Source organism: Megascapheus bottae, chromosome 29 (genome assembly GCF_031878675.1).
Source record: "Megascapheus bottae isolate mThoBot1 chromosome 29, mThoBot2.hap1, whole genome shotgun sequence".
NCBI lineage: Eukaryota > Metazoa > Chordata > Mammalia > Rodentia > Geomyidae > Megascapheus > Megascapheus bottae.
Genome location: NC_143537.1, coordinates 8,055,109 through 8,076,061, shown reverse-complemented (window position 1 = coordinate 8,076,061; position 20,953 = coordinate 8,055,109). Strand labels below are relative to the sequence as shown.

General features: G+C 46.8%; 2 protein-coding genes and 1 pseudogene across 4 annotated transcripts; 1 reads left to right on the top strand and 2 right to left on the bottom strand.

Moving 5' to 3' along the window:
- Positions 1-1,978: 1,978 nt before the first annotated feature.
- LOC150044612 (interferon-gamma-inducible GTPase 10-like) lies at positions 1,979-4,772 on the bottom strand (annotated as a pseudogene).
- Positions 4,773-5,193: 421 nt separating this feature from the next.
- Positions 5,194-6,769, bottom strand: LOC150044611 (interferon-gamma-inducible GTPase 10-like). Its single transcript, XM_090320741.1, has one exon. It carries the CDS (start codon positions 6,759-6,761, stop codon positions 5,508-5,510), a length of 1,254 nt encoding a protein of 417 aa, XP_090176867.1. The 5' UTR covers positions 6,762-6,769; the 3' UTR covers positions 5,194-5,507.
- An 8,354-nt stretch (positions 6,770-15,123) lies between these two features.
- On the top strand, positions 15,124-19,177 carry LOC150044610 (immunity-related GTPase family M protein 1-like). Of its 3 annotated transcripts, none has more exons than XM_090320830.1 (3): positions 15,124-15,234; positions 15,584-15,774; positions 17,466-19,177. In XM_090320830.1, the coding sequence occupies exons 2-3, from the start codon at positions 15,748-15,750 to the stop codon at positions 18,675-18,677; spliced, it is 1,239 nt and encodes a 412-aa protein (XP_090176956.1). In that variant the 5' UTR covers positions 15,124-15,234; positions 15,584-15,747; the 3' UTR covers positions 18,678-19,177. The 3 variants fall into 3 exon arrangements, with proteins under 3 accessions (XP_090176956.1, XP_090176957.1, XP_090176958.1); XM_090320831.1 differs by having other exon boundaries at positions 15,535-15,774; XM_090320832.1 differs by lacking the exon at positions 15,584-15,774.
- The last annotated feature ends 1,776 nt before the right edge of the window (positions 19,178-20,953 follow it).

The window sequence follows — 20,953 nt, the reverse complement described above, 5'->3', positions numbered from 1 at the left end:
AAACCATTATTTGGCTGGGATTGATGGCCTATAGAGTGTTTGCCTAGCATGTGCAAAGACCCGGATTTGATTCCTCGGTAGCACATACACAGAAAAGCCTGGAAGAGACACTGTGGCTCAAGTGGCAGAGCTCTAGCCTTGAGAAAAAAGTGTCCAAGGACAGTGCCCAGGCCCTGAGTTCAAGCCCCAAGACTGGCAAAAAAAAAGAATAAAGAAAAAAATCATGATCTTACCTTACAAATTGTCAGAAATGTACACACTTTATTTCTTGCATCTCACTGCACCTCTTTTTTATTTTTTAATTATTCATTCGTTGTTGTTGTTGTTTATGTGGTACCAAGGAATCAAACCCAGGGCCTCATGCATATTAGGCAGGCACTCTACCATGAAGTCACAATCCCTGCCCTGATTTTATACCCCTAAAGAAAACCAAAACTAAACCAACTTCTGCACCTGTTCCTGTCAGTCCTCTGAGCTGGCTGGGTTCCATCTGCTGTACTCCTGTGGTTATGTTGGTTCTCTGAGTAAGGAAGCTAATATTCCTTCTGGAGTTTTGCAGGGCTGGGCTATGGATGAAATCAGGAATGGTGTCTGTGACATTTACACATTTTGTATCCCATAGCCCAGTCCTACAAACAAAATACCAAGCAATAGGATTGTTGGCTTCTGTTTCGCTCTTGCCTTTTTCACTGTCATTATTCCAATCTAACATCGTGTGATCCATGCCAGAGCCAAGGAAGTTTTCAGAGAAATTTGAGCTTGAGACTTGAAAAACAGATCCAGTGTTTAGGGGGGAGACGGAGAAGAGGGGAGAATCCAGACTGTTGTATCTCTTTCTATCACCTCCTTTTGACAAAGTTGACAAAGTCTGTGTATGTGTGTGTGTGTGTGTGTGTGTGTTGTCATCTTTAAGATGAGAATAAGAGTGGTGACAGGGCAGGGGAGAGCTCAGTAGTTGAGTATTTATTCAATACACATTGTCTGACATATAGCTGGCAAACAAAGATCTCCTATACTGTACGCTGTCACTTTAGCTTGTTAACTATGTCCTTTGCCATGCAGAAGAGAATAAAAAATGCAACTTTTAAGCCAACTACTATTTCTATTAACCACATATATCACTTCCACACTAGTGCAAAGCTAGACACACAAGCAGCTCCATTGGAAACCAGGAACTAGTGGTTTTCATGGTTGCTGCAGTGATTGTGCTGAGATTGCTGTAAAAGACACTTCATAGGCTAACTGGAAACGCGGGCAGGAAGATAGGATTGGTTCAGCCGTAGGGTCCTCAAAAACCAGACCAAGGATAAGATGGAGCTGAAGGAGCTGGAATAAAGGAGTGAGGATGTACAAAAGGGCTGAGACTCTTCTCTGTGTACCCAACAGCTACCACCATAAGTGGGTGTCCTTGGAGAGCAAGTAATTATTTCTACCTTTGGAAGACCCACTGTGGCTGTTGTCATGAGTCCACAGAGATGGGGACCTACATGGAACACTAACCCGGCAGTTTATTGTAATTTCCTTAGGCCACACTGGAATCATAATAATCTTCTGACCTATGCCTCGACTGTCACTGGGATTACAGGCAAATGCCACCACTCCAAGTTTGTTGTTGTTGTTGAGATGCAGGTCTCACACACATTTCATTTCGCTTGATCCAATCTCAAACAAATGCTCTCAATCTTGGTTTCCCAAGTGGTTGGAATTACCGGGTATAAGTCACTCTGCCCCGGGGTTATAAGCTGTTGATTATCAGAGTAAGTAAACACAAAAGCTGACTACTTCATTACACGAAGAGTTCCAAGTAGGGTCTCACTGTCTGATATGTCAAGCCATGCTTAACAACACAATAGATTAACATGAAAGTAATAAAGTCTCTATGATCGAATGCTTCAGGCATGGATGAGAGATCTGGCTTGAGAGGTGAGAGGAAGAAAATCTCTATTTCTACTCTGAGAGAGCATACACGAAGGTCCCTTCATTGGCCCTTCATTTTCTTTCTGGTCTTTCGTAAGAGAAGCTTAGCATCGTCGGCCACTGTATTTAGGAATGCTAAGTGTACGAAGTAGACTCTAAGAAAATGGCAGGCAGGAGAGCGGGGCCCCGGACTGACTGAGCCCAGGGAATTAGCAACTCTCCTAACTTTCCCTGCAACACTCCCGTCACCTCCAGGTACATGAAACTCAAGGACTTGGCTTCCAGTTTGATGGCCTGCACAGGTGTTTCCAGAATCTGAGCAATCTTCTCAATGGATTTATCATCCAAACTGAAATGATTGCCATAAACCTGCAAACAGGTTTCTTGTTCGGCCAGATCAAAGTCACTACCCATGTTCAAGATAGCCAAACCTAGTGATTTCATGGCTACCAGCCAGATCTTTTCCTTGAGGATCTCCCTCTTCATATCAATTAAATCCTCATAGAAACTGGGCAGGAGAAGAGCGAGAATATGGCGCTTGTGAGCACAGAGTTCCTTCAGCAGAGTCCACTCCAGTCTCAGGAAATCAAAATCGCCAAGGTCAAAGTTGGAGATCAAGAAGATGCATGGTTCCAGTACACCGACGTCGGTGAGACTGTGCAGGCAGTTGTCTCGAATCTGCTGGAGAACCCTCTCCTTTTGAAAGGACTTGGGTTTGGCTCTCTGTTCATTACACAAGTCACTACCCACCTTGCTTTCATGATGTAGAACTTCTTCCCCATCTCTGTGATTTTCTGGGCCAGCACAGCACATTTGTAAAGATGCCCCTGAGTCAGCTGACTGCATACAATACCAACACCCAGAGCTACCTTTCCTGGAGGGAACTCTGAGCCCCGGCTGTGAGGCCTGAAGAGGATTCTCAGGTTGGAAAGCAACCTCACCTCCTCAGGACTCAGAAGTCAGAGGGCTGGACCCTGGAAAGGTCAATCCAAACAAGGCAAGCCAAGTGTGTCAGTTACTATTAACTGGATCCGATAATGGGTTTCAAAAATGTTCACCACTGGCTAGGACTTTGGCCTAGTGGTGGAGTGCTTGCCTAGCATGCACAAACACCCGGGTTCGATTCCTCGATACACACATAGAAAAAAGCCAGAAGTGGTGCTGAGGCTCAAGTGGTTGAGCTCTAGCCTTGAGAAAGTCCAAGGACAGTGCTCAGGCCCTGAGCTCAAGTCCAGGACTGGCAAAAAAAAAAATGTTCACCACTGTTGTCCACTGTTGACTATTAGCATGTACACAAGCTATATCTTATGTTAAGGATTGTAACCCCAACATAGATAGATACCTTGTTCTCTGCATGCACCTGGAGCAGCTTTCCCTGTACTGAACTAAATAGATATGCTTGCTTGGGAGAGCTCAGAGCCCAAGAATTGGTGAGCTTTGAACCCTTGGTTACCGCTGCTTTCCTACTTCTCAGTGTCTTTCTCATTTCTTCAGCGCCAGTATCTGTCATGCTATCTCAGGTTGTGGTTTGCAACACTTTACCATGCCAGAAGATGGAGAAAACAGCAGCCATCTTTTCCCCCCTGAGATGAAAACAACAGACTGGCCAGTCTGCCCCCCAAGTGACAGAGTCTCGTGGTGGCCTCCATATATATCACTTAAGCGGGGCTGGCAGACTGAGGTCAGAACAGAGTTTGTGGGAAACCACTCCCAACTGAGGCAAAGCTAAGACAGCTCCGTTGTTTGTGCCAGCGAGACACAGGTCTTTTCTATTGGACCCCAGTAGCCCAATATCCTTAACCTGAGGCTCCAGACCAGAGCCTTGATTTATGAACCCTCTGGTGTTACCTGCTCTCCTTGTGTGGCTGGGACTCATTTCTCCAGTGCCAGACCAGAGCCTTGAAGTAAGACTCACACTTCCTTCCCTCACCTGTGTGTGTGTAAGAGACAGAAAGTGTCCTGGAGCTTAAACTCAAGGTCTAGTCACTGCCTTGAGCTTTTTTTGCTCAAGGCTACCATTCTACCACTTTAAATTACCGCTGCACTTCTATCTTTTTGGTGGTTAATTGGAGATACGCGTTGAGAAACCTAAATTAATTTTGAAGTTTGATCAACTTCAGTAAAAGTTATTTTTAAGTAGCCCCCCCACCAGAGAATCATCCTGACCCCATTCTAAACCAGCAGAGATAGCAGCTTCAAGGAAAATACTAAATTCCAGACAACTACCAGTGTAAAGGCTGCCCTCAGTGATTAAAGGCTCCAGGATAACATAACTGATGCAATATCTTGAACAGCTGCCCTGCAGTTCAGCATGTATCCCCTAGCATGAGCCAATCGATTCATAAAACATCAACCCTTTGAGCTAACCAATCACTTCTAGCCAAATACCTGCCTGCCACCAGCTGAACAAATCTTTGATTTTTCCGTGGTGTGTTATGATTTGCACAAACTTGTGACTATGCTTGGAAAGTTCTCAGAACCCTCTAAAAATCCTGTACAACAGGAAATCTGGACTCTCAACTCAGACCCGCTGTGTTGGTGTTGGTTGTGAGTCCAGGCTAGAGCTTGCAATAAAGACCCTTGTGCTCTTACATCGAATTTGGCTCCTTGATGGTCTTTGGGGACCCCGAAATCTGGGCACAACATAGCTACCCTGATCTCATGTTGAAAGGAGAAAATAATGACCCCTTTAGTAGAGAGACAGACCAGGAGATTCCTCTACCTAATATATCTCAGGATCCTGCTTCACTGGGAGAAACAAGAAATTCCTTGTAGAGCCCAGATGAGCTAACTTTGTGACGGATCTCCTCACTCTGCCTCCCCATCTCTCAAGTCTTTGTCCCCTACAGGGTCATCTTGCTTCTCCAACAGGCTAGACCTGTTCCCATCTCACTTTGCTGTATGAATAGCTGCAAGCACACCTAAGTCTCATGAGACTCCTCTCATGAGATTATTTCTCCTTGCAGCCTCCTTCTGCATGCTACTCTCCTTCCACCTCCCCACCTCCCCCACCCTCCGTGCCCCCCCCACCAAATCTGGACTGCTCATCTCCTCTCTTTCTTTCCCCAGACTCGTATCAGCAGGAGAATGGGTAACTTCCTCCTTTATCTACAGACTAGCCTCTCTGCCCTCTGCTCTCAGCTTCAGCCCCAACTCCCAAATCAAGAATCCTCGTCTCTTGTGTTCTCTGCTCTTTCTACCTTTACCAAAAAAAAAATCACTTGACACAGTGTTCAATCAATAGTTGGGAAGGGACCAATCCAAACACCACAACACTCTTTTTGTTATACATTTATTCATGTTCTCATATTTACTAGCCTTCCCTGATTTGGGTGGGAAAGGTGTTAATATTGTGACTAGGCAAGGGGGAAAAAATGATCAGAAAAATGACAACAATGGAGACCACTTAGGTTGTTTAGTACCTGAGTGAGTGGTGCTGTACGTAAACAGAGTGGTGAGAGTATCAGGATAAAGAAAGGGTAGACAGTGAATGAATTCAGGATTTAAGTGTAGAACCCCAGGGAAACACAGCAGCGAGGACTTCCACGCAAGATCTAAGCTCCCTTTTCAAACATTTCAGGAGGCCAGGCCTACTTCATCTCCCGCAGGAGAAGCTTAGCATCGTCGACCACGGTATTGAGGAATTTCAGGCGCAGAAAGTAGTTTTTCAGAAACTGCAAGACAGCAGATGGACAGCCTCCATTCGCAGAACAGAAGGCTTCGACGCCACTCGTGACTTTGGCTACTAAGCTGTCATCCCGAACAAGGGCCCAGAAATCCAAAGACTTCATGCGGCTTTTGACATCCTCCACAGAGGTCCCCAACTTCTGCGCCATCTCTGGAATGGACTTGTCATCCAAACCAAAATATTCTCGGTAAAACTTCAAACAATTTTCTTGCTCTGTCTGGTCGAAGCCACTGATGTAAGGCATGAAGGGGACGACGGCAATAATCCCTGACTTCACAGCTTGCAGCAAAATCTTCTCTTGGAGGAATTCTTTCTTCATATCAATGTACTCCTTGCAGAAATTGGGCAACAGGAGTGCAAAAGTATGGCGTTTATGAGCCGGCAGGTCCTCCAGCAGAGTCTGCTCCAGTCTCGGGAAATCAAACTCGCCAAGGTCAAAGTTGGAGATCAAGAAGATGCATGGTTCCAGTACACCGACGTCGGTGAGACTGTGCAGGCAGTTGTCTCGAATCTGCTGGAGAACCCTCTCCTTTTGAAAGGACTTGGGTTTGGCTCTCTGTTCATTATACAAGTCAGTATCCACCTTGCTTCTCATGAAGTACAACTTTTTCCCCATCTCTGTGATTTTCTGGGCCAGCACAGCATCATTGCACGTGAAACGAGAAGCAGAGACGAGGATGAAGAAGTCATACTGGGAAAATCCCACGGTTTCCAGATAAGACTCTGGGCTGAATTGGGGCGTGCCAGTCCCAGGCAGATCCCAGAAGGTCACATTGGAATATTTGGGGTGCTTATAGGGAATTTTCTTCGTGGTAGTGTCCACAACCCCTACCCTAGCTGACCCCTCCTCATCATGACCGAGGCCTCTCAGGGCATTGATGAAGCTGGACTTGCCCACCCCAGAACCCCCGATCACAGCCACATCGAGGGGAGCGTTTTCTGCAGCACTCAGAGACTCTTGAATCTTGTCCACCACATCCTTCAGGTTCCCCTCCTGCAGGGCTTCTTGAATGCCACTCACGGTCTCCAGAGAGAGCATGCCTCCTGCTTTACTGATCAGTGTGGAGTACAGAGATGGAAAGTTGTCAGCCAGATGCTGATAGTTCTTCCTTAACAAGTTCTTCAAGGTGCTTACAACGAACTCCTCCATGGCCATTGGCTTGGGATGGTCTGTGGAAAAGAAGCAATGAGGAGAATGGAGTGAGCTTGCAGTGGTGCCTGGGGTCAGCGGAAGGGGTACACTGCACCACATGGATTCATGCTTCTCTCTGACTTGTGTTTTTTCCCCATTGCTAGAAAAGAGACTGCTTATTTCCAGTGTTATTGGTTTCTGTATTTCAGGAGTCAAGACCACACCTCAAATCCAGGGCGGTGGCTCACATCTGTAATCCTAGCTACTCAGGAGGCTGAGAGCTGAGGATCAAGATTCAAAGCCAGCCTGGGTACTAAAAAGCCATGAGACTCTTATCTCTACTTAATCTCTAGAAAATGGGCAGTGGGGCTGTGGCTCTAGGGTAGGGCGGTAGTCTTGAGCTGAAGAGCTCAGGGACAGGACCCAAGCCCAGAGTTCCAGCCCCATGACCCCCCCAAAAAAAAATCACACCTCAGTCTCTCAACCAACACTAATCCCCCAAAATTGTTCCTGTCCTGACCTCCAGATCCTGTGAGTGTATAATGTCTGACAGGACAAGGATCTTAGCTGATGTGACTTCGTGAAAGAATTTCAGACAGACTCTTGTCACTGGCCATCTGGACTATCCAGATAGATGTGAGGACATCACCACAGTCCTTACCAGATGAAGGCAGGAAGAAAAAGAAAGAAGAGATAAAATGACACCAGAGCAGGATTTAAGAGTTTTAAAAAAGAAGTCAATAAATACAAAGGAAGGATTGAGGACCAAGGGACTGAAAATGACCAGAGAATTCCCTAACCCTAACCCTCACCCTCACCCTCACTCTAACCCACACCCTAAACCTAACCCTAACCCTCACCCTCACCCTAATCCACACCCTAACCTTACCCCTAACCCAAGGGTCCCTAACACTAAACCTAACCCTCACCTTAACCCTAAGCCTAACCATAACCTCAACTCCTAGGTCCTCCAGCTGCAGCCAGGTCTGTTCATACCTTTAGACTAATTTTACCTTTAGACTGATTTTACCCTTCTGATTTTCAGAAAGGGAAAAGAACACATTTCCGCTGTTACAGTTCTGCCTGGTGCAGTGGCTCACGGCTGTAATCCTAGCTACTCAGGAGGCTGAGATCTGAGGATCAAGGTTCAAAGCCAGCCCAGGCACAAAAGGACCTGAGACTCTTATCTCCCATTAACCTCTAGAAAATGAAAATTGGGGCTCGGCTTAAGGGTAGGGTGGTAGCCTTAAAGCTATAGAGCTCAGGGACAATGCCCAGGCTGAGTTTAAGCACCATGACCCACAAAATAAATATAAATAAATAAATAAATAAATAAATAAAGTTCTGAGCCGGGTGCTGGTGCCTTGCACCTAGCAATTCGGGAGGCTGAGATCAGAGGAGGGTTCAATGCCAGCCTGGGCAACAAAGATTAGGAGACTTTCATCTCCAATTAATCACCAAAAAATGCAAAAGCAGAGGCGTGGCTCAAGTACAAGAGGGCTAGTTTGAGTGAAAAAGCCAAGACACAGTGCCCAAGCCCTATGACTGGGAAGAAAGAAAGAGAGGAAAGAAAAAAAGGAAGGATTAAAAGAAAGAAAGCAAGAGAAAAGGGGAAAGAAACAGAGAGGAGGAGGAGGAAGGAAGGAAGGAAGGAAGGAAGGAAGGAAGGAAGGAAGGAAGGAAGGAAGGAAGGAAGGAAAGAAGGAAGGAAGGAAGGAAGGAGAAAAGGAAGGAGAGAGACAAAGAGAAAGGAGAAAGAGAGAAAAAATAAGCTTGTAAGAAAATTTGAAAGATACCTAGAAAATATCACCACAGAAATGAAATGCCAGGGGCTGGGAATGTGGCTTAGTGGTAGAGTGCTTACCTAGCAGACATGAAACACTGGGTTCAATTCCATAGTACCACATAAACAGAAAAAGGAAGGAAAGAAGGAAGGAAGGAGAGGAAGAACGAGAGAGGCGGCGAGGAAAGGAAGAAAGCAATGAGAAAAGAGAGAGAAAGGAAACAAAATGAGAGGGAAAAATATCACCACAGAAATGAAATGCCAGGGCCGGGAGTTTGGCCTAGTGGTAGAGTGCTTGCCTAGCATCCACAAAGACCCAGGTTCGATTCTTCAGTACCACATATACATAGAAAAAGCCAGAAATGGTGCTGTGGCTCAAGTGGTAGAGCTCTAGCCTTGAGAAAGCCCACGGACACTACTCAGGCCTTGAGTTCAAGGCCCAGGACTGGCTAAAAAAAAAAAAAGAAAAGAAAAGAAATGCCCGATTTGTACAATGAATGTTTCACAGTTCCCCATAGCTGTGCTTATTCCATATTTCTCACACACACAAAGGCATCTTCAGTCACCAGATTATCTTGTATAACTCAGCTGCACCCCTCCCTGCCAGCCTCCAACAAGAAACACTTCTCCCCTGCAGGTCCAGAGTTCTAACTTACAGATCCAGAGAGCTATCACAGATCCAGAGAGCTATCACAACCTCTGAAAATGCTGAGGCGGCTGCAGTTGCCGGCTTCAGAAAGAAGGAAGGATCCAGAGGAGCCCCTCTGATGGCCTGAGCAGCTGAGCTACCAACTGTGGGGACAGAAAGAAATGTTCAGAACTGCTCCGTTCTTGCTAGCTCATAGCCAGGAGCTATGAATTGGAGAGGCGGGAACCTGGCAAGTGAAAATGAAACTGCTGTCTGTCTCTTTTCCAGAAGCACAGCTATTTATAGGGGGAAAAAAAAAAAAAGCAGGGGGTGGGGGAAGGGAAATGGGGACAAAAACATGAGAAGGGGCACCCATGACGCCGTCAAGGGCAAGCTTGTGAGCACAGTCAAACTATCTTTGCATTCACATCCTACGTCCATCTTTTAAAGCTCATTCTGGCTGGGAGTTTGGCCTAGTGGTAGAGTGCTTGCCTAGCATGCACAAAGACCCGGGTTCGATTCCTAGGTACCACATATATAGAAAAAGCTGGAAGTGGTGATATGGCTCAAGTGGTAGAGGCTCTCTCCTTGAGAAAACCCAAAGAGTGTGCCCAGGCCCAGATTCCAAGTCCCACGACCAGAAAAAAGAAGAAAAAGCATACTTAAAGCTCATTCTGCCATGAGACTCCATCTGCTATCCAGTCAGCAAACAGACCCTTCCATGCCCAGATGTTGAGGGCCCTGCGGGGTCCTTCCCCAGACAAGGGGCTCCACTGAACCTCTGGGAAGAAGAAGAGAATTGTCTCTGATGTCAGTGGAGCGGCCAGGCCTCCTGAGTCTGAATATACTGGTCACTGAAATATACGAAGTCCAGATGGGCAGGTAGCCTTATCTTGAGGCCCCAGAACATAGCATTCTTACCTTAGTCTCTCTTTCCAGACCAGAAAAAAAAACTCATGCAGCAGGCACCAGACAAAACTGACCCCAATTCAAATCTAAACCAGAGAGCCCAACTCATCTTTCCCTCCCTACCACTATCCTGCTTCCTACCATTAGTTACTTGGGGGGTGGGAGCGTGCCCGGGTCTTGAACTTGGGGCCTGAACATGAACTTTTTACTCAATGCTCTACCACTTAAGCCACAGTTCTGCATCTGCCCTTTGTTTTTTTTTTTTTTTTTTGGATAGTTAATTGGAGATAAAAATCTCAAGAGGGACCAGGAACATGGCCTAGTGGTAGAGTGCTTACCTAGTATGAGTTTGATTCCTTGGTGCCACATACACAGAAAAAGCTAGAAGTGGTACTGTGGCTCAATGGTAGAGCGCTGGCTTTGAGAAAGCTAGGATAAGAAGCAGGAGCCACAGACACCCAGCCATTTGTTATTTCCAGTCCATACCCCCACACACTAGGCAATTTTAGCTTTCTTTCAGACCCACTGTTGTGAGTTTGTAAGCAAAGAATGAGTCACTAGTCATTGCAGAAGGGTTTGTTTTGTTTTGTTTGTTTTCTGATAAGCCTGTGTTGATGTTTAACCTTCACTTTCACTGTTTCTTCTTCCCCCTTTTGTCTCTTTTTGAACCTAGCAAAATGCAGAGTTCCAGAACTCTCCTCTTAACCAACAACGTGACAAGGGCTTGTTCTTGCTTCTCTTCCCAGCAACTCAGTCTTTTCCAGGAAAGAGAAAAGAGAAAGGCACCATACCTTCCAGGAAATCACATGACTGGATACCTAACCGATGGCCCCTGGCTAAGGGAGCAGCTAGCTGCCACTGAAGCAAGACTGAGGCTCTCAGATGACTTTGCCCAAACCTTTGGGCAGAACTAAGCCTTCAGTCAGCAATATTCAGGACCCGGGAGCAAGTTTCAAACCAGGCTTTGAGCATCAAAAGCACCAGGGACAGCATCCAGGTCCCTGAGTTCAAATCCCAGGACCTGCACGAGAAAGGAATGATAATAGAATGGAGGTGGGAACAGATTAGCTGGGACCATCTCCCTGGGGGGTGACAGTCTGTGGCTATCTGAGCAGCCAGGCCTTCATGGGTCTGCACATTGACACTGGACAGAGATGGATGCGTTCATCTAAGCCCCTGGGCTCCATCCAGGCCAGGAGGCAGCAGAGGCAGACCCAGCCCCCACCATCCTCACCCCATCCTGGGCCAGGCTGACCTGGGTCCACTGTTGACTATTAGCATGTACACAAGCTATATCTTATGTTAAGGATTGTAACCCCAACATAGATAGATACCTTGTTCTCTGCATGCACCTGGAGCAGCTTTCCCTGTACTGAACTAAATAGATATGCTTGCTTGGGAGAGCTCAGAGCCCAAGAATTGGTGAGCTTTGTACCCTTGGTTACCGCTGCTTTCCTACTTCTCAGTGTCTTTCTCATTTCTTCAGCGCCAGTATCTGTCATGCTATCTCAGGTTGTGGTTTGCAACACTTTACCATGCCAGAAGATGGAGAAAACAGCAGCCATCTTTTCCCCCCTGAGATGATAACAACAGACTGGCCAGTCTGCCCCCCAAGTGACAGAGTCTCGTGGTGGCCTCCATATATATCACTTAAGCGGGGCTGGCAGACTGAGGTCAGAACAGAGTTTGTGGGAAACCACTCCCAACTGAGGCAAAGCTAAGACAGCTCCGTTGTTTGTGCCAGCGAGACACAGGTCTTTTCTGTTGGACCCCAGTAGCCCAGTATCCTTAACCTGAGGCTCCAGACCAGAGCCTTGATTTATGAACCCTCTGGTGTTACCTGCTCTCCTTGTGTGGCTGGGACTCATTTCTCCAGTGCCAGACCAGAACCTTGAAGTAAGACTCACGCTTCCTTCCCTCACCTGTGTGTGTGTAAGAGACACAAAGTGTCCTGGAGCTTAAACTCAAGGTCTAGTCACTGCCTTGAGCTTTTTTTGCTCAAGGCTACCATTCTACCACTTTAAATTACCGCTGCACTTCTATCTTTTTGGTGGTTAATTGGAGATACGCGTTGAGAAACCTAAATTAATTTTGAAGTTTGATCAACTTCAGTAAAAGAGAATCATCCTGACCCCATTCTAAACCAGCAGAGATAGCAGCTTCAAGGAAAATACTAAATTCCAGACAACTACCAGTGTAAAGGCCGCCCTCAGTGATTAAAGGCTCCAGGATAAGATAACTGATGCAATATCTTGAACAGCTGCCCTGCAGTTCAGCATGTATCCCCTAGCATGAGCCAATCGATTCATAAAACATCAACCCTTTGACCTAACCTATCACTTCTAGCCAAATACCTGCCTGCCACCAGCTGAACAAATCTTTGATTTTTCCGTGGTGTGTTATGATTTGCACAAACTTGTGACTATGCTTGGAAAGTTCTCAGAACCCTCTAAAAATCCTGTACAACAGGAAATCTGGACTCTCCACTCAGACCCGCTGTGTTGGTGTTGGCTGTGAGTCCAGGCTAGAGCTTGCAATAAAGACCCTTGTGCTCTTACATCGGATTTGGCTCCTTGATGGTCTTTGGGGACCCCGAAATCTGGGCACAACATAGCTACCCTGACCTCATGTTGACAGGAGAAAATAATGACCCCTTTAGTAGAGAGACAGAGCAGGAGATTCCTCTACCTAATATATCTCAGGATCCTGCTTCACTGGGAGAAACAAGAAATTCCTTGTAGAGCCCAGATGAGCTAACTTTGTGATGGATCTCCTCACTCTGCCTCCCCATCTCTCAAGTCTTTGTCCCCTACAGGGTCATCTTGCTTCTCCAACAGGCTAGACCTGTTCCCATCTCACTTTGCTGTATGAATAGCTGCAAGCACACCTAAGTCTCATGAGACTCCTCTCAGGAGATTATTTCTCCTTGCAGCCTCCTTCTGCATGCTACTCTCCTTCCATCTCCCCACCTCCCCCACCCTCCGAGCCCCCCCACACCAAATCTGGACTGCTCATCTCCTCTCTTTCTTTCCCCAGACTCGAGTCAGCAGGAGAATAGGTAACTTCCTCCTTTATCTACAGACTAGCCTCTCTGCCCTCTGCTCTCAGCTTCAGCCCCAACTCCCAAATCAAGAATCCTCGTCTGTTGTGTTCTCTGCTCTTTCTGGCTGGGAGTTTGGTCTAGTGGTAGAGTGCTTGCCTAGCATGCCCAAAGACCTGGGTTCGATTCCTAGGTACCACATATATAGAAAAAGCTGGAAGTGGTGATATGGCTCAAGTGGTAGAGGCTCTCTCCTTGAGAAAACACAAAGAGTGTGCCCAGGCCCAGATTCCAAGTCCCACGACCAGGAAAAAAAAGAAAAAGCATACTTAAAGCTCATTCTGCCATGAGACTCCATCTGCTATCCAGTCAGCAAACAGACCCTTCCATGCCCAGATGTTGAGGGCCCTGCGGGGTCCTTCCCCAGCAAGGGGCTCCACTGAACCTCTGGGAAGAAGAAGAGAATTGTCTCTGATGTCAGTGGAGCGGCCAGGCCTCCTGAGTCTGAATATACTGGTCACTGAAATATACGAAGTCCAGATGGGCAGGTAGCCTTATCTTGAGGCCCCGGAACATAGCATTCTTACCTTAGTCTCTCTTTCCAGACCAGAAAAAAAAACTCATGCAGCAGGCACCAGACAAAACTGACCCCAATTCGAATCTAAACCAGAGAGCCCAACTCATCTTTCCCTCCCTACCACTATCCTGCTTCCTACCATTAGTTACTTGGGGGGTGGGAGCGTGCCTGGGTCTTGAACTTGGGGCCTGAACATGAACTTTTTACTCAACATGAACTTTTTACTCAACATGAACTTTTTACTCAATGCTCTACCACTTAAGCCCTTTTTTTTTTTTTTTTGGATAGTTAATTGGAGATAAAAATCTCAAGAGGGACCAGGAACATGGCCTAGTGGTAGAGTGCTTACCTAGTATGAGTTTGATTCCTTGGTGCCACATACACAGAAAAAGCTAGAAGTGGTACTGTGGCTCAATGGTAGAGCGCTGGCTTTGAGAAAGCTAGGATAAGAAGCAGGAGCCACAGACACCCAGCCATTTGTTATTTCCAGTCCATACCCCCACACACTAGGCAATTTTAGCTTTCTTTCAGACCCACTATTGTGAGTTTGTAAGCAAAGAATGAGTCACTAGTCATTGCAGAAGGGTTTGTTTTGTTTTGTTTGTTTTCTGATAAGCCTGTGTTGATGTTTAACCTTCACTTTCACTGTTTCCTCTTCCCCCTTTTGTCTCTTTTTGAACCTAGCAAAATGCAGAGTTCCAGAACTCTCCTCTTAACCAACAACGTGACAAGGGCTTGTTCTTGCTTCTCTTCCCAGCAACTCAGTCTTTTCCAGGAAAGAGAAAAGAGAAAGGCACCATACCTTCCAGGAAATCACATGACTGGATACCTAACCGATGGCCCCTGGCTGAGGGAGCAGCTAGCTGCCACTGAAGCAAGACTGAGGCTCTCAGATGACTTTGCCCAAACCTTTGGGCAAAACTAAGCCTTCAGTCAGCAATATTCAGGACCCGGGAGCAAGTTTCAAACCAGGCTTTGAGCATCAAAAGCACCAGGGACAGCATCCAGGTCCCTGAGTTCAAATCCCAGGACCTGCACGAGAAAGGAATGATAATAGAATGGAGGTGGGAACAGATGAGCTGGGACCATCTCCCTGGGGGGTGACAGTCTGTGGCCATCTGAGCAGCCAGGCCTTCATGGGTCTGCATATTGACACTGGACAGAGATGGATGCGTTCATCTAAGCCCCTGGGCTCCATCCAGGCCAGGAGGCAGCAGAGGCAGACCCAGCCCCCACCATCCTCACCCCATCCTGGGCCAGGCTGACCTGGGCCTGGGGTTACATTGTCCTGTGCCTTACACTATTTTCTGCTTATAGTCTCCCTCCAGAGGAATCTGGGAAAGCAGTCATTTCCAGGAATAGAAACTGAAAGCTGCCCTCCTCCGGTCTTCCCCTCCTTCCCCACTCCCCTCCCTCCCTCCCTCCCTTTTAGGACTCAGGTCTAGCAGTGACTGAGTGGAGAAGCCACAGGTCTGCAGTTAAGACCCAGGAAGTTATAAATCCAGGAAGACCAAGCGTGTGCATCTTGGTCCAGCTCAACACCCTGGGTCTGAGCTTCAGGTGAGGACTAGTACATCTCCCCCCCCCCTTTTCTCTCTCTCCTGTGTATTTCTAGCATGGGAAAGGGAGAGGGATCTTCTAAGGAGGACCAGTTTGGGAGAAAGAGGGTGGGCTTCCTTACGCAGTGACTTAAGTGTCTGATTCAACTTGACTGTTTCCATTTGTGCCTGACCTAGAGCTTGAACTCAGGACCTAGGCACTGTCCCTGAGGTTTTGTTTTGCTTAGGGCTAGTGTTTTTCCACTTACTTGAGCCATAGCTCCACTTCTTGGTTTGTTTTGTTTTGGACTTTCCTGCGTAGGTTGGCTTTGAACCACAATCAGGACTGAGCATATCCCTTCATCTAACAGGGTTTGCTACGCGAAAAAAAGGCCTCCAAAGGACCCAGCACAGACAGACACAGGGGCACACCATCTTCTTGCTGTGTGGTTCAAGTTGGAGGGAGGAGGAGGAGGAGGAACTGGATTTTCCCCATTGACAGGAGCCGTGCAGATTGCGTAGCCTGGATCTTGCCATGAAACCACCGCACAGCTCCTTGGAGGTGTGTAACATGCCTGGAGCAACAGCAGCCCTAATAGGATAGGAAGCACTACCATGTGAGAGTCACAAGCCAGCCCAGGAGAGGGGCCAGGGAGGTGTGGATTCCCACGGGAGTCAGGAAGAAGGGTGGAAAGCTGCATCTGCAGACCCCCTCGTGTCCAGGGAGTTTTACTCCAGGTGGGAGGAATTGGAGCTTAGGGGGTGGAATTCCCTGGGGAGCTAAAGCTAAACCAGAACTCAGAGCTGGGTGGGTGCTGCTGGCTCATGCCTGTCATCCTAGGTCCTGGGGAGGCTGAGATCTGAGGTTTGAAGCCAGCCTGAGAGAAGGAAAGTTTGTGAGAGTCTTAATCTACAATTAAATATCAAAAGTCCAGACAAGGAGCTAAGGCTTAACTAAGTAGACTAATAATCTTGAACATAAAAGCTCAGGGATAGTGCTCAGGACTTGGGGTCAAACCCCCAGAAATGGCAATGAATAAACACTAAGAATAAATAAATAAATAAGAACTCTGTAGATGAAGCTTGCCTGGGGCTCAGTGCGCAGCTCCTTAGGCAAAGAAAAATGACTTTGAATTCTCAATATTTTAGATTTTTTTTTTCATACACGCACGCACCCACACAGACACACCAAGAGGATTATTCACATTGTAAGTGAATGTGACACAGCAATTACTTTCCCTGTGGGACTTCTCAGATCGGATAGGAGCAATGTAAATGTTTGCAGAACTTGAGTGGAATCTTCTGGATGCTTGCAATCAATCCTCACCCCCAATCCTGCCCCACAAATGTTTCAACCCGTGGCAGTGATTTAGCCAACAAGGCAAACCTGTCTTCACAGGAGAGCCTTGACGCCTACAATAGGCCACAAGCTTACGTGCTGACCTAAAACCAGTAGAGATGGTGGAGAAAGCGTATTTTGATTTATCTGTTGAATTTAATAGAAAGTTCAAAGCATTTACTAACTGTGCTTTCTGTGAAAGACATCATCACAGTTTTACAAGATAAATACCTTGAAAAAAACCAAAATCATGTGTAGCTACATGATTTTAAATAACAATAATATCTTAGCTACTTCAGGAGACTGAGATCAGAGCATCACAGTTCAAAGCCATCCAGGGTAGGAAAGTCCATAAGACTCTTATCTCCAATACACTACTCAGAAAAAGCCAGAAGTGGTGCTGTGACTCAAGTAGAAGAGCTCTAGCCTTGTGCAGAAAGAAACTCAGGGACAGTACCCAGGCCAAGTTCAAGCCCCAGGGCTGGCAATAATAATAATAATAATAACGATAATAGCAATACTTGACTCAGGACAAACCTTGGTGAAGGCTTGAAGGTTCTCACCAGCAAGGGTCTGGGTCTCACCAATTGGATGTGGAGAACTGACACAAGTTCTCCTGAGACTTTTCCCTGCTCAGTGCTGCCCACTCATTAGGGCTAAAGTAAGGACATAGGCTCACACTAAATAACCTAATATTTCATTGTTCAAGTCCAAATAACCACAGTCCTGCTTTGATTTTGACCCTTAACACAACAGCTGCAGGGAAATCGCCAGGGCTTTCTTCCTCCCCCCAAATGCCTGACAGATTCCTCTGTCCATCAATGTGTCTCTGAGCCCCTGGCGGGTGGGTTAGGAAGGCTGTGGATTCCAGCCTTCCTCTGTGTCTCACTCTCATGCTCCTCTCTCTTCTGCAGGTTTCTCCACTGCTCCCCAACATAGCAGGAACCCCCAGATCACATTGCACGTCAGTGCCCATGTCCTCTGCCTCTCCCGTGTCATGCAATGCACACAAGTTCACTTTACCTGAGGAGGTCAGGGAGAAAATGGAGAGGGCCTTGAGAGAAGGGAATTGGCCACAAGTGTTCTCAATAGTCAGGGAAGCCATGAAGACCATGTCTACAAGCCCTGTGAGCATCGCTGTGTCTGGGGACTCAGGAAATGGGGTGTCATCCTTCATCAATGCGCTTCGAGAAATCGGACATGATGAGGAGGACTCAGCCCCCACCGGGGTAGTGAGAACCACCCAGACACAGGCTGGCTACTCTTCCTCCCGCTTTCCCAATGTGGTGCTGTGGGACCTCCCCGGCCTGGGGATCACAGCCCAAAGCATGGAGAGCTATGTGAAGGAGATGCAGTTCAGCCAGTATGACCTGTTCATCATCATCGCATCTGAGCAGCTCAGCACGAATCACAGGAAGCTTGCCCAAACCCTTCAGGACATGGGAAAGAAGTTCTACGTGGTGTGGACCAAGTTAGACCGAGACCTCAGTACAAGTGTTCTCTCAGATGCGTGGCTTCTGCAAACTATCCGAGAAAATATCCAGGAAAATCTCCAGAAGAAAGGGGTACATGTACCCCCCATCTTCCTGGTATCCAACTTTGACCCTTTGCTTTATGACTTCCCAAAGCTCAGAGATACATTGAAAACAGACCTCTCCAATATCAGGTATGATGGTCCCTTAGAGGTTTGTTCCCAGTTCTGTGACAAGATCATTAGTAATAAAGCGACCATTCTAAAAGAAAGAATAATCCAAAAGCACCCTCAGGATGGTGCCGACCTGAAGGTTCTAGAAGACACCCAGTTGAGCTTTGGTATAGATAAGCAATCTCTTTATCGTGTGGCACAGGATTTGAAGAAGCCACTAATAGATTACCAGAGCATCATGAAGTACCCAGATTTTGAAAGTGCCCGCAGAAGAGATTGGAAACTAAGATGGCTGAGTTGTTTTTACTTGAGAGCATTCCTCAGCATTGTCTGGTATGTTCCGTGCTTTGGTGTTCCCATCGTTAACTTCTTCAGACACCAGAAATACAAACACATTGTAGAGTTAGTTGCTCGGGATAACAAGATCATTTTGAGAAAAATGCTTCGAGATGCCATTTTCCTGCTTGAAGAGTTGGCTTGATGTGTTCTGGAAGTTGTCATGGAAGTCAGCTTGCCTCAACAAATGATTCTTGAATGGATGCCTATTTTGCCACACTAGAAATCCAAGGATTTAACTCTCTTTCTTTTTTTTCTTTCTGCCAGTCCTAGAGCTCAAACTCTGAACTTGGGTGCTGTCCTCGAGCTCCTTTTTGCTCAAGACCTAAGCCACAGCACCACTTCCAGGTTTTTCTGTGATGAGTTGGAGGCATGAGTCTCACAGACTTTTCTGCCTAGCTGGTTTTGAATCAGGAGCCTCAGATCTCAACCTCACGAGTAGCATGAATTACAGACAGGGGCCAACAGTGCCTGGCAAAGTTAAAAAGTCTTTGAAAGGATTTAAGAAAAAGAAATGGTTCATCTCCCTAGCCATAGTTGTAATGCATTTCAATGATTTACAAATGCAATTCAGTTGTCAATCACCTGGATGCCAGGTGCCAAGTTTAAAAAAAAAAAAAAAAGGGTGTGGTGTGGTGGAGTGTGGTGGGGTGGGGTGAGGTGGGGTGGGGTGGAATGGGGAGGGGAGGGGAGATAGGAACAGAGAATGTAGTTTAAGAGAATCCCGCCCAGTCTCCCTTGTGGATAAACTTAACAATGTTGCAATTACAGAATAATTGCAGTAGGTGGCGCCAAGACATCTGGCTGATGAGCTGGATTCTCTTTCCTCCTTTTCTTCTTCTTCTTCCTCTTCTTCTTCTTCTTCTTCTTCTTCTTCTTCTTCTTCTTCTTCTTCTTCTTCTTCTTCTTCCTCTTCTTCTTCCTCTTCTTCTTCCTCCTCCTCCTCCTCCTCCTCCTCCTCTCCCCTCCCTTTCCTCCCTCATCCTCTTTCCTCCTCTCTGTCTCTGTCTCTCTTTTCTTGGTATATTGTCCAGACTGGTTTCCAAGCCCTAAATTCAATATTCTTGCCTCAACTTCTCAAGTAGGTTAGACGATATATGTATGCCACCCTACTATAAAATGTTTGGGAGCAATAACATCTGGGGGAGCTGTCAGAATATGGTAAAAGCTACAAACAGGGATTCAACTGTGCTAGTTAATAGCATGAAATTATCTGCATGATTTGGGCATGAGTATAATAAAGAGTATTCCCACGTAAAAGACTTGTTGTGTGTTCATGAAAAAAATGTGCATTAAGATGGGAAAGTGGGTTTCCTAAGAGGGTTTGCAGTGATTAAGTCTGTTCACGTGATGGGTCCCAGCACTATTCAGAGTAGATGGTATAAGTCCCAGCTTTAGACACAGTTCCTTGAAGGGCTACCCCGTGAACCATAGCTCCACTTCCAACCTTTGTGTGGTTAATTGGAGATAAGGATCTCATGAACTTCCCTGCCCTGGCTGGTTTGGAGCCATGTTTCTCAAATCTCAGCCTTCTGGGTGGCTAAGATTACAGGTGTGAGCCACCAGCACCTAGCTAGGCTAGTGTCTTAAACAAAGAAACAAACAAAAGATGCCTTTTTGATATCCTGACCTAAATGGAGCGTGAGAGTGTTGACAAAGGGCTGTGCTGGTAATATGGGGTGGAGGGAAAACTGAGGCAGAATGAGAAAACTGATCAGAATGAGGCCTGGGAAACAGCAGCCCAGAATTCAGAGAAGAGCACCTTATTAATAAGTTGATTGGGTTCCACTAGAAATGCAACAGCATTATTTTCATTAAGCCTTACACTCCCTTATGAGCTTCAGTGTTCTCTATTTTAAAAAGAAGAAAATAATTAGTGTACTCTTAAAATAAAAAACAAAAATATGTTAAATAAATAAAAGGTTTTGGCATGAAAAACTTTAAAGAGATATTTCCTTCGTTGTTTGTTGCTGAATATCAAACTAACACAAACATAGTAGATTTAAAGGTACATATTTTGGGGTGCAGTGGAGCATGCCTGTAATCTATCTCCTTGGGAGACTTAAGTCCAGAGGCCTGTCTGCCTGCCTGCCTGCCTGCCTTACCTGCCTGCCTGTCTGCCTGCCTGCCTGCCTTGCCTGCCTTGCCTGCCTGCCTTGCCTGCCTTGCCTGCCTGCCTTGCCTGCCTTGCCTGCCTGCCTGCCTGCCTGCCTTGCCTGCCTGCCTGCCTGCCTGCCTGCCTGCCTGCCTTGCCTGCCTGCCTGCCTGCCTGCCTGCCTTGCCTGCCTGCCTGCCTGCCTGCCTGCCTGCCTGCCTGCCTTACCTGCCTGCCTGTCTGCCTGCCTGCCTGCCTGCCTGCCTGCCTTGCCTGCCTTGCCTGCCTGCCTGCCTGCCTTACCTGCCTGCCTGCCTTGCCTGCCT

Coding starts and splice junctions, on each gene's coding strand:
- LOC150044611 (XM_090320741.1), bottom strand. CDS start 6,761: ATGGCCATGGAGGAGTTCGTTGTAAGCACCTTGAAGAACTTGTTAAGG.
- LOC150044610 (XM_090320830.1), top strand. CDS start 15,748: ATGAAACCACCGCACAGCTCCTTGGAG. Junction 15,775..17,465: donor CACCGCACAGCTCCTTGGAG/GTGTGTAACATG, acceptor TCTCTTCTGCAG/GTTTCTCCACTGCTCCCCAA.